The following is a 19,548-nucleotide window of genomic DNA, read 5'->3' as shown; positions in this document are numbered from 1 at the left end:
ATCCTGCATGGTCATAGCTGTCCCTCAAAGTTGATACAAATTTTATTAGAGTTTTTGGCTGGGCTCTGTTTAAGCCTTCAGAAGACATATTTGTACTCAACATAGGCTCTTAATTTATTTTCCTTACTGAGATAAGTAGAAACACTCTCACAAAAAACAATGAACAGAAAATAAATTCCTTCAGGGTCTGAACAGCAGACCTTAGAAGTCTAAAAAATAATTTTGTTTCTCATTTTCAGAGCACCTAAACACCTTGTGGGAATATACAAAGATTTTTTAAATATTTACATAAGAGTAATTTTACAGTGTGTCTCCTGGGTAACATAGGTACACCTGGTAATTTTTTCAGAATTTTTTGAGACCTAAGTGCGTGGGCCCTGGTTGAACTGACGTGGAATGACCCGTATGCAAAGTGCGGCCTTTTTCTCCTTTTTAAACTTTGTATAGTGTCATCCCATTATTATCACTGGTTTATTTAAATTTCTTGTCTTTCTAGCAGGTCTGGAGTACGGATTAAAGCACCAACAGTCAAAGGAGTTCTAGACTTGGACAAATCACAAGAAGAGGGTAGCAGTGACTGTGAAAGCATAAGGTAAAACTTTATGTAACAAAGCCTGTTTCATGTTTGGTTCACTCTGACAACCCCTTTGTCCTGGTGAGTGGCCTACACATCCGGAGCAGTGGGCAGCCCTTAATCCTGGCGCCCGGGGAGCAGTTGGGGGTTAGGAACCTTGCTCAAGGGCACCTCATCCCTGGATGTGGGAGAGCTGTTTTAATCACTCACCCCGCCCACATTTTTCCTACCAGTCAGGGATTGAACAAGCCACCCTTCGGTCACAAGACCGATTCCCTAACCAGTAGGCCACAGATGCCCACACTACTATAGTCTAGAATAAGGTTCTAAAATGAGGTTCTTATGTTGACTTTTTCTTTTACTGCATAGATCAAGATTTGACTCTCAGGCAAATTGCCAGAGTTTATGTTGAGATGTTTGTATTTTCAGGAACACATTTGACTTGAATTTACATTTCTGACATTAAGGTGAGACACTACCGGTGAAAAGGGTAAATTTTTTAACAAGCAGATATCACTATGAAACTTCCCCAGTTGATTACTTACATTAATATGAGAAAAAAATGTATTACAAGTTTTCTGTAATTTAATGTTTACATATGCAAATTAGCCTTTATATAATTAAATATGCGCTAATTTGCATACATTTTAAGGCACGAAAACTGAGCATTGGATACAGCCAGGTTCAAAATTATGTTTTTATTGTGTTCAGATATTAGATGGGGAAAAAATTACAGAGGGATTTATGAATATCTACTTTTGTTATCCTGTAACTCAGAATATGATGTCAATAGCCCTAAAAAATCGATTTTTGCCATGTTTTTATGCATAAAATGTCATGTAAGTCAGGCTAGGAATTATATATGAACAAACCCCTCTGTAAAAGTCTTCTACATATAGTTAGGCATAACTAGAAAGTTTGGTGTATGTAAGTGCTTCTGAAGTGGAGTTTTCGTGCTCAGAGTGGGAGAGGAAACTCATTTTAAGAAAACAGCCTTGAAAGACAGCCAATGAGATTCCGTTCTCAGTCTAGACTCGTCTTTGAACTTTCGCGATTGGTTGCTGATACAAAGGAAGTGTCCATATATGGATCACATAGCGTGATACAGGAAAAACAAAGCTTTCCAACGGTACTACACATGATATGTTTTGGACCACAGTCGCGGGAGTGCATGCAAGGTTAGAATGCTAACTTATGCTGAATTTAGGAGAAATATACAGGCGCGAGTAGACACAATATAATTAAATAAACACCTAAATGTGTAAATCTGACTTTTTTGTTGTAGTAGTGTGATAGAATACATGCTAAGGTAACATACTAGCTCAAAATTGACCAGTGCATGAAAAAACGATGTTTTCACCTGCCGTGTCTCGCCTTAATAAATGGGTCAGCTATCCAAACTGTATCTTGCGTGTTTTTGCCACATGCATATAGGCCGACTTGAGCAGAATTTTCTTGTCCTGGCACAATGTGGTTCTCAAAACATTCTTGGTTGGTTGGCAAGGTGTGCATGTCACGTGAAGGAGAGAACACACTTTTCATTCCCTCCAGCCTTTGTAGGCCTGTACTTGGAGTAGCTATGTTGGCTGATGGTGAAGTTAGTTTGGTAGTTTTAGATAAACACATTGTAATGTCTATTTATTTGATTCACACTTTTCAACAGTTTGTCTAAGTTAAGATATAGTTTACACAAAAATAATTGATACATTTTTTGGTAAAAGGCCTGGACCTTGGGACCGTTTTGCCATGTCCCGAAGCGGAGACAAATTACATGCTTGGGATGGTGCAGGACGGTATTCTATGACTGACTGGAATAAGTACTCAGGTAAGATAAACAGAAATACTAATTCTTGTGATTTTGCAGATCTTAACATGTAGTTTTTCATTACAGTGAATACTTGACTTATTAAGTTCACCACAAACTGTAGAAATGTTTCCTGGTCTCAAGCCTTAGAACACTTAATAATAATAATAATACATTTATTTTTTATAGCGCTTCTAGACACTCAAAGGCACTTTACAGTTTTATACATAGGTACAACAAACAGACAAGGTACATAGACGACAGGGTTACATAAAACACACAGGTCCTATGACAAAGCAGAGGTCAAAGCTAGAGAGGTGGGCAATGGGGAAAGAAAAGGAAAAGCTGGAAAAAGTCTTTTAACAGGAAAAAGGGTTGAAAATGGAAGGGTTGAGTTCTGAGGGCCCGTTTCAGAGGTAGGGGGCAGCAGCTAAGAAGGCCCTGTCGCCTCAGGTCTGGACTATAGTCCTGATGGTCTTGAGCGTGTTGGCATTGACGGACCTGAGGCGGCGGGTGGGAGTGAAGTTGAAGTTATTATTTTGCTGTCACTTCGTCTGTTTTATATCCCAGAAGGGTATCAAATGATAGCTTGGTATCAAATGATAGCTCTGAGTCTCCTCTTTCATCTGACATGCGTGGCATATCTATCAGATCACAGGTCCGCGAGTAATTCAAACGAGGGTAATGGGTGTGCAGCGTTGGTTTGTATACATGACGTTATTATTTTGCAGTCACTTTGTCTGTTTTCATAAGCCAGAAGGATCAATATACATGGTACCAATGGATAGCCCTGAGTCTCTTCTTTCATCTGATATCCTTGCCATATCTATGCGATCACAGGTTCGCGAGTAATTCAAACGAGAGTAATGGGTGCGCAGGTGAACGCAGAGAAGTATAGACTGTAAATATGATGCAATTTGATTTAATTTCATGATTTTTATTTTAATTTTCATACTTGATCGTACAGACAAGTGTGTAGTCTCGTTGGAAAGCCCCACTTCTGCTCTGTCACGCAATAAAGGTTTCATCTTGCTGCGATGAACAGTTCCGGAGCAATGTAACAGAGAAGAAAGGGTGTGTTTTTTGACGCACTTTGCGTCAATCGGGTTCTAAGGGTTAAGCCTGGAGCAGTAGGCTACCATCGCAGCAGTCTTTGACCAGTGCCCGTAAGTAAAACGTTATTGTCAACTCAAGGAAGTGCTATGTAATACAGGTTTAATGCACTCGCTAGCAGGTTTATTGCCCATTTGGACAATGCTAGCACTCGGTAGCCAACTTAAGTTCATGCCATGAAGCTAACATTAGTCGATACCTTGCTTTTACGCAAAAAAATTTACAGAGTCCATGGTAGAACTTCAGACATTACCACAAAGTAATGAAATGTGTGTGGCAGGGCATCTTTATGAAGCAACATTTTGCCACAAGCAAAAGAGCCAAACTGAGAGTGACATTTGTAGACTGGCTGCCCATGGCATGCTTTGTATTCTATTCAGTACCTAAATTTAAACAACTAATTATTACTTTACACTCCTGGCAAGAAAGTGAGACAACATACACAGCGCACTTGGAGCGCTGTGCGCATTCACACCCCAGTGAAATTTATTTCTTGAAATGTAGGTCTGCTGTTCAGACCCTGAAGGACTTTATTTTCTGTTCATTGCTTGTGGGAGTATTTCTGCTTATCTCAATAAGGAAAACATAAGAGCCTATGTTGAGTACAAATATGTCTTCTGAAGGCCTAAACAGAGCCCAACCAAAAACTCCAATAACATTTTTATCAACTTTGAGGGACCGCTATGACCACGCAGGATCATCCAGACCAAATGTGACGATTTTGCTACATACTATTCCTATTTATGTACCAGCATTTTGAGCCACCTATATGGTTTAGTTATTGCACTATGGGCTTGTGAACTTTAAAAAAAAAAAAGAGGCCGAACAAAATCGACAACCCCCTCCCCCCGTAAAACTGTCTGTAACTTGGAAATTATTGATCTTACATAAAAGTAATTTTACAGTGTGTCTCCTGGGTAACATAGGTATACCTGGTAATTTTTTTGAGACCTAAGTGTGTGGGCCCTGGTTGAATTGACGTGGAATGACCCAGAGGTGTTCTGGAGTTTCCATTTTGGATTTTAACGTGGATAATCAAGGAAATGCTGAAAATGACATAGTTGTTATTAGATTACGCTAACAGAATAACCAGTAGTCAATTCCTGTCAACTAGCAAAATACATCCTGCTGCAGACCATCATTAATTGTCTTACTGTTTCCCCCTAGGACCTACTTATTCATGTGATGAGCTGCCACCATCTGATTCAGAGGATGAGACCAAGCCCAACCAAGACCAGCCACACCTACGGTTTGAGATCATTAGTGATGATGGTTTCAGCGTGGAAGCAGACAGCATTGAGGGTGAACTCTTGCAGTCTATTCTGCATCTCTTTGTTTCACAGATCTACAGTATAGGGTTGTCAAAAGAACAAGCTACTTCTAATTAATTACTTATAGAATAAATAGAAAGGGGAAAAAACTCAAAGTTAAGTGCACTCTATAAATGCCCCTTGACAATATAAATCTCTCAGCATCGACCTCACAGATTTCAATAGTAGTGTCTTTTTTGGAACAAACTGCAATAAGTTCCTTTGTCTTGCAACTTTTTTGCATGTGAAAGTGTTATTTTCATTCAGAACAAACATATTGGGTCAAGAGAAAATAAACTATATCAATATTTGCCAGGGGTATGAATAATTTTGTTCTTAACTATAAGCACAGAAATAATTAATTTAATAAATTGCCATCAAGTCTGGAGAGTTTTGTTGAAGTGAATTGTGTTAACCTGGCTGTGAACCATGGGGTGTTGTGCAGAATATCTTGCTTTGCACACATACTCTTCACAATGTCTTCACAAAAGGATTCTGGGTCCTGTACCATGAATGCCTTCCCCATTTCTCTCCCACTCAATTATTCACATCTTTTCACTATCTCATTAAATAATTAAAACATAAAAAGCCCTAAAATGTATGTAAAAAAGATGTCACAGTCACTGTGACCATGTGTGTCAATTAGTCCAGGTCACCAGTACCAACCTAAAAAGTACTCCAATCAGTACTTGTGCTTTGTCTCACTGGTCCATTTCACCAATTGATGAAATAATTCTAACACAGGCTTTACTGATTTTAGTTTCTGTTTGCATTGTTGCAGTGAGTTAGAATTGCCTTCAAATTATGAAAAAAGAAATAAAGTCTATTTAACCTCTTGACCATGAAGGTTGAATTATCGAGAACACTTGTTTTATTAAATATATATTTAAAAGATGATATACTGGCTTGCATTTTGACCTCATGAGATACCTTTCTGACTCTCTAGTGGCTTGGCGGGCAGTGACAGATGGTGTTCAGGAGGTGCGTGCTGCCCACCACCTGAAGCAGCTTACCTGCATGGACATAAGTGGTGCCCAGATGGCAGGCATGCTCCATGATGCAGTGGTGTTCCTTGTGGAGCAACTAGAAGGTGCTCACCATTGTCTACACCACACCTTCCGTTTCCATAAGCAGGTGGCACAAGAAGAGGACCTGCCTGTCAACCCCAGTGGCTGTGCACGTGCTGAAGTGTATCTACGGTAGGTTGTTGCCATGATGTTAAAGATCCCCCCAGAATGTAGCACTGTAGCTGCCTGGCTGCTGTAGCTGTTGGCTGCAGCAACTCGAGTTAGGTAGCACTGATTTTTTTTTTTTTTTTTTGTACCGACATTACTCGGTGACATTACTGAGTCAGTTGCCAGAATTATACGTTTTAGGCAGTAATGCATCATTTTTAGTCCCGCTCCCACCCACAACTGTAACATTATGTCCCGCTCCTGCCCGCTAAAGCCCGCACAAGATATGCAAAAGGGATATTAAGTTGTGCTTTCTGTCTCACAAGAAAGGAGCACTTGACACACAGAGCTGAGAAAGACTTCCAGATGTAGTATGAAAAATCTGTGTTTTTTCAAAGGACCCTCCCATTCAATTTCGATGAACCTCTACCAAACGGTTGAAGTGCCTGTTAATGGTAAAAGTCAGTTATCTGACTTTGGCATGAGATTATTGTGTTTTACTGAAAGAAAACAGTTTTCTCCCCAAAAAAGTGGTATTATCTTGTAGCCCTGGTCCCAGAGTTTAAGAGAAATCATGTTAACAAGAAATAAACTCCTGTACCTGCAGACCACTTAAGTAAATTTACCATTAAAATGAATGGGATTCTTTGGATTTAGGTGAAGAACGTGTACACATAATACATTTTGGTCAGTACCATGAAGAGAAAACTGATTCAACTATATAAACCATATTTTCTGAAAGCTTAGACCCTCAGGATGTGATCTAACATGACATGAGACATGTCCCACCCTCATCATTAGTATGCTGCCCATGCATTACACATTGGGTATTGGTAAATTAAGCGTATGGCTGATACATTTTGGGCTGTACCATGGAGGAAAAATTAATTAAACCACCTAAACCATACATTGTCTGAAAGCATATACCCTCAAGATGTGAACTGACATGGGTTTTGACATTTGTCACCCTCCTCATGACATGATAGCCCAAAACGGTATTAGCCATATACACTATTTACCAATACCCAATGTATTATGCTTGGGCAGCATACTAATGAGGAGAGTGGGACATGTCTCATGTCATGTTAGATCACATCCTAAGGGTCTAAGCTTTCAGAAAATGTATGGTTTATATAGTTAAATCAGTTTCCCCTTCATGGTACAGACCAAAATGTATTGAATTGCATTGAATTAGATAGCTAATAAGCCTATTTGATATATTTCATGCGTATGCATGCTTTTTAAACATATATATGCTGTGTTAACAGTAGTAGTATACATTTTAAAACAGTATATAATTGTTAATATAATTAATTCATGAACTTTGTCATGTTTTCTAGTATTATTTATACAGACCTGACTTTTACCATTGACAGGCACATCCACCGTTTGGTAGAGCATGTTTTCAAACAATTATTTAACCATGAAAATGTTTTTTTTTTTTCTTAACGTAAGTTAATACATGTGTTATTCCACTTCATTTTTACATAATAATTAAGAAAACTTGGTAGATGTGACACAAAATATGGCCGAAATCGCGTATGATGAGAAGGTGTGGCCTTCGACATTACAGAGGTACTGAGCAAATATTTTGTGCTTAACATGTGGTACTCAAGTGGTAGATATGGCTCCATATGTTTAAATTTAAAACAGTTTGATTTTTTGGTAAGATATGGTGTCTTAAAGTGTGCTCTACCAAACGGTTGAGCAGTCAGTTAAAGGGTTAACCTCTTTTTTAATTCTGCCTAGTAGAACATCCAGCTCAACTATAGCCTACTTATGTAGCCTACACTACTTAAATTCATTTACATATTTTATTTTACGCACATATTTGATTTGCAGGATTACAGTGAATCATCTGTTTCAACCGCACCCGCAAACGCATCTCTCTCATCCCATCAACTCCCGCATAGAACTTTCAAAGCTTGTCTCGTGACTCAAAAGACCTGCTGGTCTAGCGGGACTCCGGGAGTGCAGACCTCTAGATTGAATAGCACTTATATTTGTAATACCTGATAAAAGAACAGAAATGTTGCGGTTACTCGAGGTAACCTCGGTTCTTTGAAGGAGAATGCAAGACGTCAGTACTTTGGGATAACTTCAAAGAGCGTGCGTAGTCAGGACAGTGCATGGCCAGCCCGTAACTTACTCTTTCGGCATAAGCCCAGTGAAGGGACTTGGCTACTTGAGGCGAACAGTATTGACTCATGTCTCATTTTCACCCTCAAAGTTGAACGGCTTAACATAAATACTGGGGATAAAACAAGCATTTTCAGTTAAAGGAACCATATGTAAGATTGTGGCCAAAACTGGTACTACAATCACTTTCAAATTATTGTAGAGCGGTGACCCCCAACCCCCCGTCCCGACTGGCAGAGCTGGCAACCCGGATGCTGAAACACTACTGACTTTGTGATTAGTAGATAGGTGGAGGGTGGCACATCAGGCCAAAACACAACATGACAACATCAACATCAGTTGAGGGCTGCAACTTCACTTTTTAAATGACAATATCCTGGCCGGACTACTGTTGTCAGTGATATAAACATTTAAAACGAACATGATTTTTCAATGTCAAGTGACATAACAGGGCCATTTTATGATTAATTGAAACACATTTCTTACCTACGGTTCCTTTAACTTACATATTTTTAACAGGAAAATGTCTCAATTTCCATGCCAAACTGTTTCTTGTCAACATGTTCCCCTAACTCAAATGTTCCTTCCAATCACAGGAAGTCAACTTTTGATATGTTCAACTTCCTGGCTTCACAACATAGACAGCTCCCAGACATTGGGCCATATGAGGAGGATGAAGATGATATTCCTCTCAAATCTATCAGGTGAACAGCTTTTTCTCAGTCAGAAATGGCATACCTCTAGATACTCTTGATACTGTTCTAAATTTGTGTATGAGAAAACATGCTGTGCATGCCTTTCTCTACCTGTTTAATATATTTTGTGGTTTTGTTCTGTGACAGACGTGCCACAAATCAAGAGCTACCAATGGCCATGCGATTCAGGCATCTGGAAAGGACATCAAAGGAGGCTGTTGGCGTTTACAGGTAAGGCAGGAGGTGGTAATACCACCATGGTTATATTTGGAAATGTGACTATTTCCTGTGCATATTTTCCTCTGAAGTGACAGAATGGCACATTTACCATTTATATTCTTGTAGCCTTTTGTTAGAAGATACTTTTATCCAAAGAGACTTGTAGAAATTTTACTATTGCTCCACCATGCCTGCCTTTCATCATAACTTACGTTTAATGCTTCTGATTAAAGAAATCCAAATTAAGTTTGTAATAAATTCATAGAGATAACAGTGGCCACCAGCTGAGGATAGTGATCCCACATAATAGTACAGAATGAAACTGGTATTTTCACAAATGCAAGCTTTTGAGCATTGCAGGTCGTGATAGAGAAAACTGTAAACATTGCAGTGGCAGAACTAGTTCTATTAGTTTATTATAAACCATGATAGGAAATAAGTGTGTAACCCTACCCTGGTCATGAACGAATACTATGGTTGCCTATAAGAGATAGGATTGATAATGCATTTATCCTAGCCATCTTTTTAAACATCCAGAAATTTCCTAGAATTGTATTATGTCAGTGAACATGACACTGGAATTAACCCTTTTTTAAATGGAAAAATATGAATGCTATAATGTGATGTCCCCATTTTCTCATTTAATAGGTCTGCCATCCATGGCCGTGGACTGTTCTGCAAAAGAAACATTGATGCAGGAGAGATGGTCATCGAATATGCAGGCATAGTAATTCGTTCAGTTCTAACAGACAAGCGAGAGAAGTACTATAACAGCAAGGTGAGCTCTACTGTAGATCAGTGTTTCCATTTCCTTGTAATTGCCTTCTTTTTACTGGCAATTAGCTGGTGAATTTAAAAAAAGAATATTCCACAATGTTCATTAAGAATGCTCATACATTTAAGAACAGTGTAGCACTAACTGTGAGTATAACCTACAAAATCACCTTTGTCTGCAGTCTCAACAGTCCTGTTGTATGAACATTGCAGGCCTACAGCTAATTGTCCTGTTTCAATTGTCTGAGCTTATCCACACAGCTATGTTATGGCTAAAATAAACTTAGCACAAAAAGTAAGGACATTTCTCTGTGGTAACAATTATTTTTGGCAATACATGTTATACCGTTGGAAAGCCTGTTTAGTTCCCTTTCAAATGGTGCCCCATTTGGGATGTGGGGCACTTGTGGGATGAGCAGCATGTATGTGGGTTGTGCCCATGAAAATTTTGCCAAATCTTCTGACCAAGCCCTGTAGCTGAAGAACTATTTGTCATATGTGATTGTACAGGTACACTAGAAGTTAAATTGAGTTTTGTAACAACTCCCAACTGAAGAAGACAGTGAGAAACAACTAAAATAAGTAAATATTAGTGTATTCGGGCATTCCTTGCCTTAATTTCCAGAGGGTAGCTGCTGAAACTCTAAAACTGGGGTGGTAAATGTCATAAATGATGATCTTTGACCAGTGAGCTTTTAGATTTGACTGATAAAATATATTCTGGACACACTGAATGGAATCTTTTGAACCATAAGAGTATACCCTGAGACAGTAGACAATACCCTGTTTTTAATATTTTATATTTGGTAGCTGTCTTTAATGTCTTGTGATTGTGTCAACTGTTCACTTTCATCGTCTATAAAACAACATTTAAGAATTGCTTGTTTATTTTAAACTGAACTCATTTGTGTTTTATGTGGTCTTCTGCAGGGGATTGGCTGCTACATGTTCCGCATAGATGACTTTGAAGTTGTCGATGCCACCATGCACGGAAACGCAGCACGCTTTATTAACCACTCCTGTGAACCAAACTGTTACTCTCGTGTTATCAATGTGGAAGGCCAGAAGCACATTGTCATCTTTGCTCTGCGTAAAATTTATCGTGGTGAAGAGCTCACTTATGACTACAAGTTCCCCATAGAGGATGAGAGTAACAAACTTAATTGTAATTGTGGGGCCAGACGCTGCCGCCGCTTCCTTAACTGAAGGTAAACAGTTGCAGAAATATCAAAGACGTCTTCATCTGGAGAGTTTCTAATTTTCTAATGCAACACGAAGAGAAAGGGCAACATGCATTATGGGTCTTCCAAATAACAGGACGTTTAGTTATTGGCTGGTCAGTTGGCATAATTCAGCTATCAACTTAGCCTTCAAACTGCAAAACCATAACATAACTTTCTGCAGGATACAGATATAGGGAGAGGAAGTGAAACATTTCAGACTCCACCCCCTTCCTTCTTTGTCACTCTTTAAGTTGCCAGTGGTTACAGTAAGGACGAGGAGTTTGTGCAGTAATTTTGGCATGCTAGCTTAGTAATTATCCTTGGTGTTGATTCAAACAAGAGACTACAGTAGATGCATTTCTCATCATCAAAGTCTGATCTTTGTTTTACTTTATTTTGCCAAACAGTTTTCCCCCCTAGGTCAGCCATTTGAGATGGTTGCCATAGTCTCATTTCCTGTTGGTTCCATCACACTTTTTTGAGTGCCTCTTCCTGTGTGACTGAAAGCTCTTCTCTTTTTTTATGTCAGATTTTTACGGTGCTAGAAAAGCTCAGAGCTTTCTTTCTCAGGTTCTATAACTGAAGTATTGCTTCTTGTTGACCCAATGGAGTAATGTGTCAATATTCTGTCATTTTAATTTTTATGTGTTTTTTTTTCTTCTTCTTCTTTCAGACTCATACAATTTTTTAAAGCAACAGTAGTGCATTAGTGTCATACCAGTTATGAGAGATCACAGTAGAATATTACTTTCTCTTTCCATGGTCATTACAAAGAACACTACTGAAGTTTTTGTGTAAAAAAAAACATACATTACCACTTTTGTATTTTACTGTGATTTTCATTCATTTATGGCATGTCTTGTTATGCTGTCAGAGACATGACTGCTAACTGTTGAGAGATTGTCTATCCAGTTTGATTGAGGAAGTTTGATTCCTTATCCTCAGGCTTAAGCATAATTTGAACATAGGCTGAGACTGCCATGAACAAGACCTGCTTGTCCACCTTCGCTATTCTGTTCCATAAGATAAATTGCTATAGTCTGTAGATAGACAATTATGGATCCTGAGCAAAAACTGTTGTGTACAAGTTGTATTCAGGATCACAAATTGCTCATGGAACATTTATTCACTTCACATTTTGATGTGCTCTCCGTTTCATCAGGTGTCTTGAAGGTTGTCTGCAGTTCTTGGTACCAACCTTGGTAGCATGGTTTTATTTTCCACTTTTGAGTTCATCTGCTTGTGTAGCCAGAAAAAAATGGAACAAAATGGTTTCATTATGCATGTAAGTGTTTATGTGTATTTTTATAAAAATACTCTCAAGGAAGCAAAATCACTCATCAGCGCTGTCATCATAGAGCACCAGAGATTTGTTTTAGGTGTGAACTAAGCAGTTAGCTTTATGCCAGCCCTGTCTTGGAAGAGTTGTGTTAAACTTGTCCTCCCTGTGTCATCACATCAAAATAAGAAAAGATGGAATTCCGCAAATATTGCAAGGATTCTACCTCAACTTGTTATGGAATGACATCAAAACTAAGGCAACTAACAAAAATGGAGTACCAATATGTTTTTTGCCTGTTTTTGTGTGCAATGAAGGACACGTGAGATATTGGTGAAACCATCACAATTTGTTTTACTGCTGTTGAAAGTGTATGCTCATGTTAAATTTTATTTTAAACATATGAATAGTTTTTTTTTAAGACAAATAGTACATAAATGTGCAACACGTATCCTTGTAACTTTGTACAAAATGAACCCCAAGTTGTAAATAGTTGTATCATATTTCTAAAACTGATTCATTTTTTTCTATGCACTTTTTTATTTATTGTTATTTGATTAATAAAGCTGTTAAGACATTTGAACAAAGTTCATTGATTTGATTTATTGTCAAAGAAATAGGGCTGTCAAAATAACTGATTAATTTCGATTAATTCATTTGAGAAAAAATAACTGATGAAAAAAATTAGTGCAGATTAATCGATTCCGTATGACCTTTGACCCCGAGCCGTTCTAGTCAGTAAAAATTAGACTGTAAAATGAAGGAGAGAGAAGAAAACGTGCTGCCTGAATCATTGATTGGAACATTTACTTTTAAAAAATGGCCTGATGGTGTTGATAAAAAATAAAGTGTTGAAAATAAAGTCCTCTGCAATGTCTGCAGCAAGGATTTGCATATCACCGGAGTTCATCAACTCTGTAGTCGCACATCAATGCAAAGAAATAAGTGTTGACATTGAGGGGAGTGTTAATTTATTTTCATTGTGTCCCCTAGGTTATATATGTGGCCTGAAATGCCTTGTATGTGAAAAAAAAAACTTCTTCCTAATCCCTAAGCACTTTTGAATTTATTTCCTCAGCATATAGGTCATATCATAGATTATTATGGCAATTATTTGAACAGTGAAAATAATAATAAAAGAGTCTTTGAACTTTAATGTCACTAATGCTGATTATTCAATGATTCATTTGAATTTAAATATTTAAAATACTTTCACAGCAAAAATTATATATGTGATTAATTTAGATTAATTAATCACAGAGTATGTAATTAATTAGATTATTTTTTTTAATCGATTGACAGCCCTACAAAGACATGTTTATTGTAAATACTTACGCTGTAGCATATGGCAAAATAAGTTGTATGTACACTAAAATTACAATTAATACATTACAAACTAAAATATGTGTAAGTATTCACCAAGGCAAAATAGGTTGTATACTAAAATTAAAAACTGATAAAATATAAGCTAAAACTAGCAGGAATGCAGGCATGCAAAAACTCCTCACCTTTCGGCGAAATTCGCCGTTTTGAATCCAAAATAACTGACTTACGTGGTTTGTGCAGAACCGATGAGAAAATATTTAGGGGGGGGGGGGGGGGGCGTCAACGTGAGCTGAGTTTACTATTGTGCAGACGCAAACACATCTTGGTGTTGCCAGAGCGCCATAGACCTCTGAAGTTCGCCTACAAAAAAGCTGCCATCTTTGACATCCGGTATCTGGCGATTTTTCCTATGGGAAAATAACATGGGGATTTTGAATAATCGCACCTGTTAAAGTCTCGTGGGGATGAAAAAGTCTGAAATGCAGACGTTTTCCTGAACACACTTTTGTCCTCTGCCTTCGAGTGGATACTGTGATCTCCGATAAGTGAAGGCGGCACACTTAGATTTTTGCTACCCCAGAGCTAACTTGCAATGCAATTTGCCATAGGTAGTTAGCTTCAATTAACAACCGGATCTCCTTATATGGGCAAAGATGGCCGTTTTGGATCTTTTTTGTAGGCGAACTTCAGAGGTCTATTAAAAATTTCAGCAACGAATGTTAGGCTATGTGCGTTTACTAAACATCAGTGGAAGCTTGTTGCTGCAGAGGCAACGTGAACAGAACGCTCGCGCAGGTATAGCCTCCTTTTGTGAGCGCAGATAGGCCTAGATGCGTCTGAAATGTCAGCTGGAACGTGAGCACGGCGAGGAGAGGTGCCTAGAGATGTCACAGGTGGGCTAGTTGAAACTTTCAACTTCTGTTAGCAAAAGACGTTGAGATTAGTGTAGCAACGTAGCATTGGCGGTTTTGTTTTAATGTTGTTAAAGTTAGCGATATGAGACAGAAATATAGACACAACGAGTTAATTTGATGAATATGTTACGTGCTGTACTTGGTCTAGATCGGCAAAAGGTGAAGCAAATACACAGACCTTATCAGTATAGCAAAGGTTAATGTGAATAACCTTAAATGTCTCCTAAACTGGGCTGTGCAAAACGTTTAACTCTTTAATCATTCACATTTAACTCTTTAATTATTCACATTAGCCTTTGCTATACTGATCTTGCTCAGAGACAAAATCAGTGTTGATTGACGTGTCTTTAAGAAACGTCCAGTGACCTGATCTGAAGTAGCCTGTGCCTATAGGGTAGGCTACAGTTTAACATGTGAATTCCACTATTCACACAACCAAACTTTATTGGTTTGTTAAACAAACGAACTAGCAAAATGCCACAATCTGTAAGTAACCTAGGTTGCAGGATAACACTTGTTATGAAACAGTGTGCCCTCCACAACACACCCACCCCCCTCTCCCCCAACATTATAAATCAACTGCACCATATTGCTATGTAGCATAGTAATGTTATACACATTTTGAATTTGAAAGCTTGGACACTTGGGAATCCATATATGACAACCTTTTTCATGTAAAATCTGTATAGTGCTTTACATTGTCAGATTAATCTTACTATGTCTCAATTAAATTGTATCAAATTGCCCTCCTCCCCCTCCGGTGCTTCCCTACCTTCTAGCTGCAGTGTGTATCCTTATCAAAAGATAGATGCAGCAAATTGGGTATTGAAATAGTCACAGGAATTCATATTTTTATCTATTGTTTTATCCAATATTTGTTGTGCAGATGTATAATCCATCTTATCCACACCCATTGAACCAACAAAGAAAATGCAAAGACATTTCTGTAATTATTCCATAGTGTAGTCATTCCATCAGAACCTCTGACAAACAATCCAAATAGTCCAGAAACCACACAGTAAGGCTTTTATTGTCAGTATGCATTTTGGGTAACCAAAAGTCCTATGGGGAGTTTCCATTGGGCGTTTTACAAAACACATGAGCATACCTTAGCAAATAATGGTCTAAATTACTAATTTTTCATTTTATTTTGATCTACTTTTGCACACGGCTTCACAACATACTTACAGCACACTGCCCACACACACACTACACACACACACAGTCACTGCTCCACTCCCCTCCCGCCCACACACACATCTTCACTGTCATCACTCACATACATCATACATACAGTACTCTGCTTGCAATAGTAAGTCCCTGCCCCCCCCACCCCCCCCCAATACACAGCACATTGTCTCATGAGGAAGCTTCTCCAACACACATATTGCTCACTGCCCTCTCCCCACATACACAGCACACCCAATCCCAATCCTCCCCCACCTTTTTTATGCAGCCTTTGCCACTTAATCTACTAAACCCCTCTTCTACTGCACTTTTTACCCCCCCCCCCCCCCCCCCATTAATGCACAAATAGGCTGACACCAGACATCATTTCACTGCATTTCTTACTTCCAGTAACTATATGCATGTGACAATAAACTTCCTTGTATCCTTGTATCCTTGTAAGACCTGGTCTAGACACAAAAATGCCCATTCCATAGGAAGTTAAAACATTTCAAATCGATTTTACAAATTAGTCTAGTCTACCCTATTTTAAATAATGTTAGTCTGAAATAGTGTGTTTCAAGCAAGTTTCACCTGGTTTGGTTCAACAAATATTCAAACTTATCATCTTTATTCTAATACTATGCCTCTTATGTCTTCATGTCCAATAGGCCTGAAATCTTTAGAAATGTCTGAACTTCAGGCACAGAGAAAAAAGAAAGAAAGAAAACTCATGTAGATTGCTTAGGAGGAGAGGAGGGCCATGCTGAAGCATGCTGCCAAACAGTGCAACGGGCCCCTCACACTTAAAGTGTGTATGTCAGGTAAAAAAAAAAATTTTACAAATGAAAGGACATGAAGCAAGATAGTAGTGAGTAGTGATTTTTCTTGAAAAATCAACTTTAAATACAATAGAACAATATTTACAGTTATTTTTATAACTGAATTTATGACCATTCCAGGAAACATTCCAGACACAGATGACCTCATAAGAGGGAGTCCAGCAAAGTTAGTCAATTAAAACACATGGGATAAGGGATCATACAGTAGGTTTTTTTACACTGATGAAGCCAAAAACATGACTTCATTCCAGTATGTCATGCTAGAGTCTACTACCTGCCTGACATAAAAATATCCTGATACATTTTTTATTTACTGGCAACCATTATTGATCTTAAAATGTGATGAAGAGGATATGGGTAAGTAGCAATGCTTGAAAATGCCAGTTGTGTCACTTGCCATCACATATAGGCCATTATATAGCCTAAACTAAGTAGAATCAGTAAGCAACTCATTAGTCTGTGTTCAGCCAACCATGGGCATATATGCTTTTCTTTAGAGACCTGACTATAAAACCATCAGTGTATATGTGCTACCACACATTTGCTCTTTATATATACATCTGCTTATCAACTAATGTTAGCTATAGACAGACTATTAATTTGCTTACTGATTCTACTTAACTTGTTGTATATGAAAGCCTATGTGATGGCAAATGACACAACTGCCATTTTGAAGCCATGATACATACTAATAGTGATCCGATCCTACTCAGTACACCCCTAATGAATTTCTCACTGATGATTTGATTGCCATGATTTACCTAAATTGTGTAGCCTATTCGTCTTTACTTTGTCCCTACCAGTCAGGCTCATGCTTATGAACCACTGGTATGTCATAGAGGACATTTTTGGCCTTATCAGTGTAAAATAAAATGCAGTTTAAACCCATTCTCCCCTATGCTCAACTTTGGTGGACTCCCTCTTATGAGGTCATCACTGTGTCTGGAATGTTCATAAATTCAGTTATAAAAATAACTGTAAATATTGTTCTATTGTATTTAAAGTTGATTTTTCAAGAAAAATCACTACTCACTACTATCTTGCTTCATGTCCCTTCATTTGTAAAAAACAATTTTTAACCTGACATACACACTTTAAGGAGAAATAGGGGAAGACACTTTTTTTATATTCACTTTATTTTTTTTATTTTTTTAAATATGATATTTTTGGCCACAACAAATTTTTTAGTGATTTTATAGTTTGTTTTCTTTGTAAATCTCTGGTTTTGGGCCATTTCATACTCCGTGGAAGCTATGCACTATTATCACTTCGTGTGCCCTTCTCACCTTTTTCACCCCTCACCAGTTTGCATGCCTGGGAATGGCTGTTAGTGGGGGGCCTTAAGCACATTTTCGCGCAAATTCATCTAAAAGCGCCAAATTTGGCACAGATGTAGCTCAGGTCATACTGAAATGATTTAGCTAGGGCGCCGGAGTCAGCGACCCTTGGGGCCAAGATGGTGGCCAAATCCAATATGGCCGCTGCGCGAAAAGGGTTCCGGCTATAACTTTTGAACTACATGGGTTACAAATACAAACTTGATATCTTTTTCAGCTTAATTGATCATGGGGAATACATAGGAATGTTAATATTTATGACCCGGGACATCTAGACCCCTTATTCCTCCAATTCTAATATGGCCGCTGTCCAAAAAAGCAGTTTTGGCTGTAGTATGGGGCCTTACACCCCATTGTTTGTGCAAATTAATCTACAAGCACAAAATTTGGCACGGATGCAGCTGTGGGCATAATGAAATGATTTAGCCAGGCCGCCCGAGCCAATGGTCCCTGAGACCAACATGGCAGCCAAATCCAAAATGGTTGTCGCCTGAAAGGGATTCGGCTATAGCTTTGGAGCCAGATGAGATACAAATACAAACTTGATGTCTATTTTACCTTTTTTAATGATGGGAAACCCATAGGAATACTTACATTTATGATTGGGTATATCAGGACCCCCCAAATTCCCTAAATTCAATATGGCTGCTGTCCGAAAAAGGGTTTTGGCTTCAAATTTTGAACCAAATGCGCTACAAATGAGGATGTTGTGTCTATTTTTAGTTTATTGACCACAGGAAGTCCATTGGCATATTTATATGTATGCTTGTGTAAGTCTGGAACCTTTATTCTTTTCAAGGCTTTGGTTGAAAATCTTTTTTTACCACAACTTTGAAGGTTATTCTCAATGTGGATTAATTTCCTTATAAAAGTGAAATGCTTTCAGTGTACCACAGGTGAATACATTTCAAAATGTAATCATATAAGAAAGAATAAGACACAATTATTATTGCAAGGCAATATTTATAGTATGTCAAATTGTTAAAAGAATAATATAGTCAATTTGTCCAAAACTCTTCAAAGGTTTGCTTAGCATATCAAAAAAACAGCAATAACATAAAAACAACAACAGTGAATTCTCATGGTCTCTCTCATGAATTTTTGCCTGAAGAAGACCCAGCAGGGTCGAAACGTTGCCTGTTGTGCATTAAATATATGGGAGTCAAAAGCAGTGTTGCGGACATTATATTTTTTCAATTGAGTAAGTTTTAATTTGTCCTGCACCTGCCAGAAGGTGGGATGTGCACACAATAACTGTTTGCTCTCTCATGAATTCTCATTCTCATGGTCTCTCTCACAATTGTAGTCATAAGAACAAAACACTTATAGAAAAAAGTACACCTGGTTAGGAAGGAAGTTGGTAGGAAAGGAAGTAGTTGGCTAGTAGTATGTGCGATGGCATGAGCAATTACTCACAGCAACTTTCATGGCAATTGGATAAAGAATCAGCTCATTTAATTATTACAGCGCCCCTAGAGGCCAAATTATGCAAATTTCCTAATGCGTCCTCACAATCAGGTAACAAGTCCCCTTACCAAGTTTAGTTTGGACTTCATACATCAAAGTCTTGCTGATATATGAGCTCACTTCCTGTTTGGCAGCTTTGCCGTCAGATTTGACTGGCTATATTGAGTGAACGTTTTCGAATATCGAAATG

The 19,548-nt window shown here is 38.2% G+C and overlaps 1 protein-coding gene across 3 annotated transcripts in view; it reads left to right on the top strand.

The window, feature by feature from the left end:
- kmt2bb (lysine (K)-specific methyltransferase 2Bb) overlaps positions 1 to 11,055 on the top strand; it is a 96,566-nt gene extending 85,511 nt beyond the window's left edge. For 2 of the 3 annotated variants that reach the window (XM_076281224.1, XM_076281222.1), the window contains 8 exons: positions 497 to 592; positions 2,296 to 2,399; positions 4,659 to 4,793; positions 5,748 to 6,000; positions 8,712 to 8,819; positions 8,958 to 9,041; positions 9,678 to 9,807; positions 10,734 to 11,055. In XM_076281224.1, the coding sequence (XP_076137339.1) occupies positions 497 to 592; positions 2,296 to 2,399; positions 4,659 to 4,793; positions 5,748 to 6,000; positions 8,712 to 8,819; positions 8,958 to 9,041; positions 9,678 to 9,807; positions 10,734 to 11,009 (1,186 nt within the window). In that variant the 3' untranslated portion in view covers positions 11,010 to 11,055. The remainder of the gene's footprint in view (positions 1 to 496; positions 593 to 2,295; positions 2,400 to 4,658; positions 4,794 to 5,747; positions 6,001 to 8,711; positions 8,820 to 8,957; positions 9,042 to 9,677; positions 9,808 to 10,733) is intronic. The other variant, XM_076281223.1, reaches the window with a different exon arrangement.
- The last annotated feature ends 8,493 nt before the right edge of the window (positions 11,056 to 19,548 follow it).

Source organism: Alosa pseudoharengus, unplaced genomic scaffold (genome assembly GCF_046254945.1).
Source record: "Alosa pseudoharengus isolate Yale_2024_CS ecotype anadromous, Long Island Sound unplaced genomic scaffold, YU_APseudo_1.1 YU_APseudo_1.1_scf_12, whole genome shotgun sequence".
Lineage (NCBI taxonomy): Eukaryota > Metazoa > Chordata > Actinopteri > Clupeiformes > Clupeidae > Alosa > Alosa pseudoharengus.
This window is presented reverse-complemented; position numbering and strand designations above follow the sequence as displayed.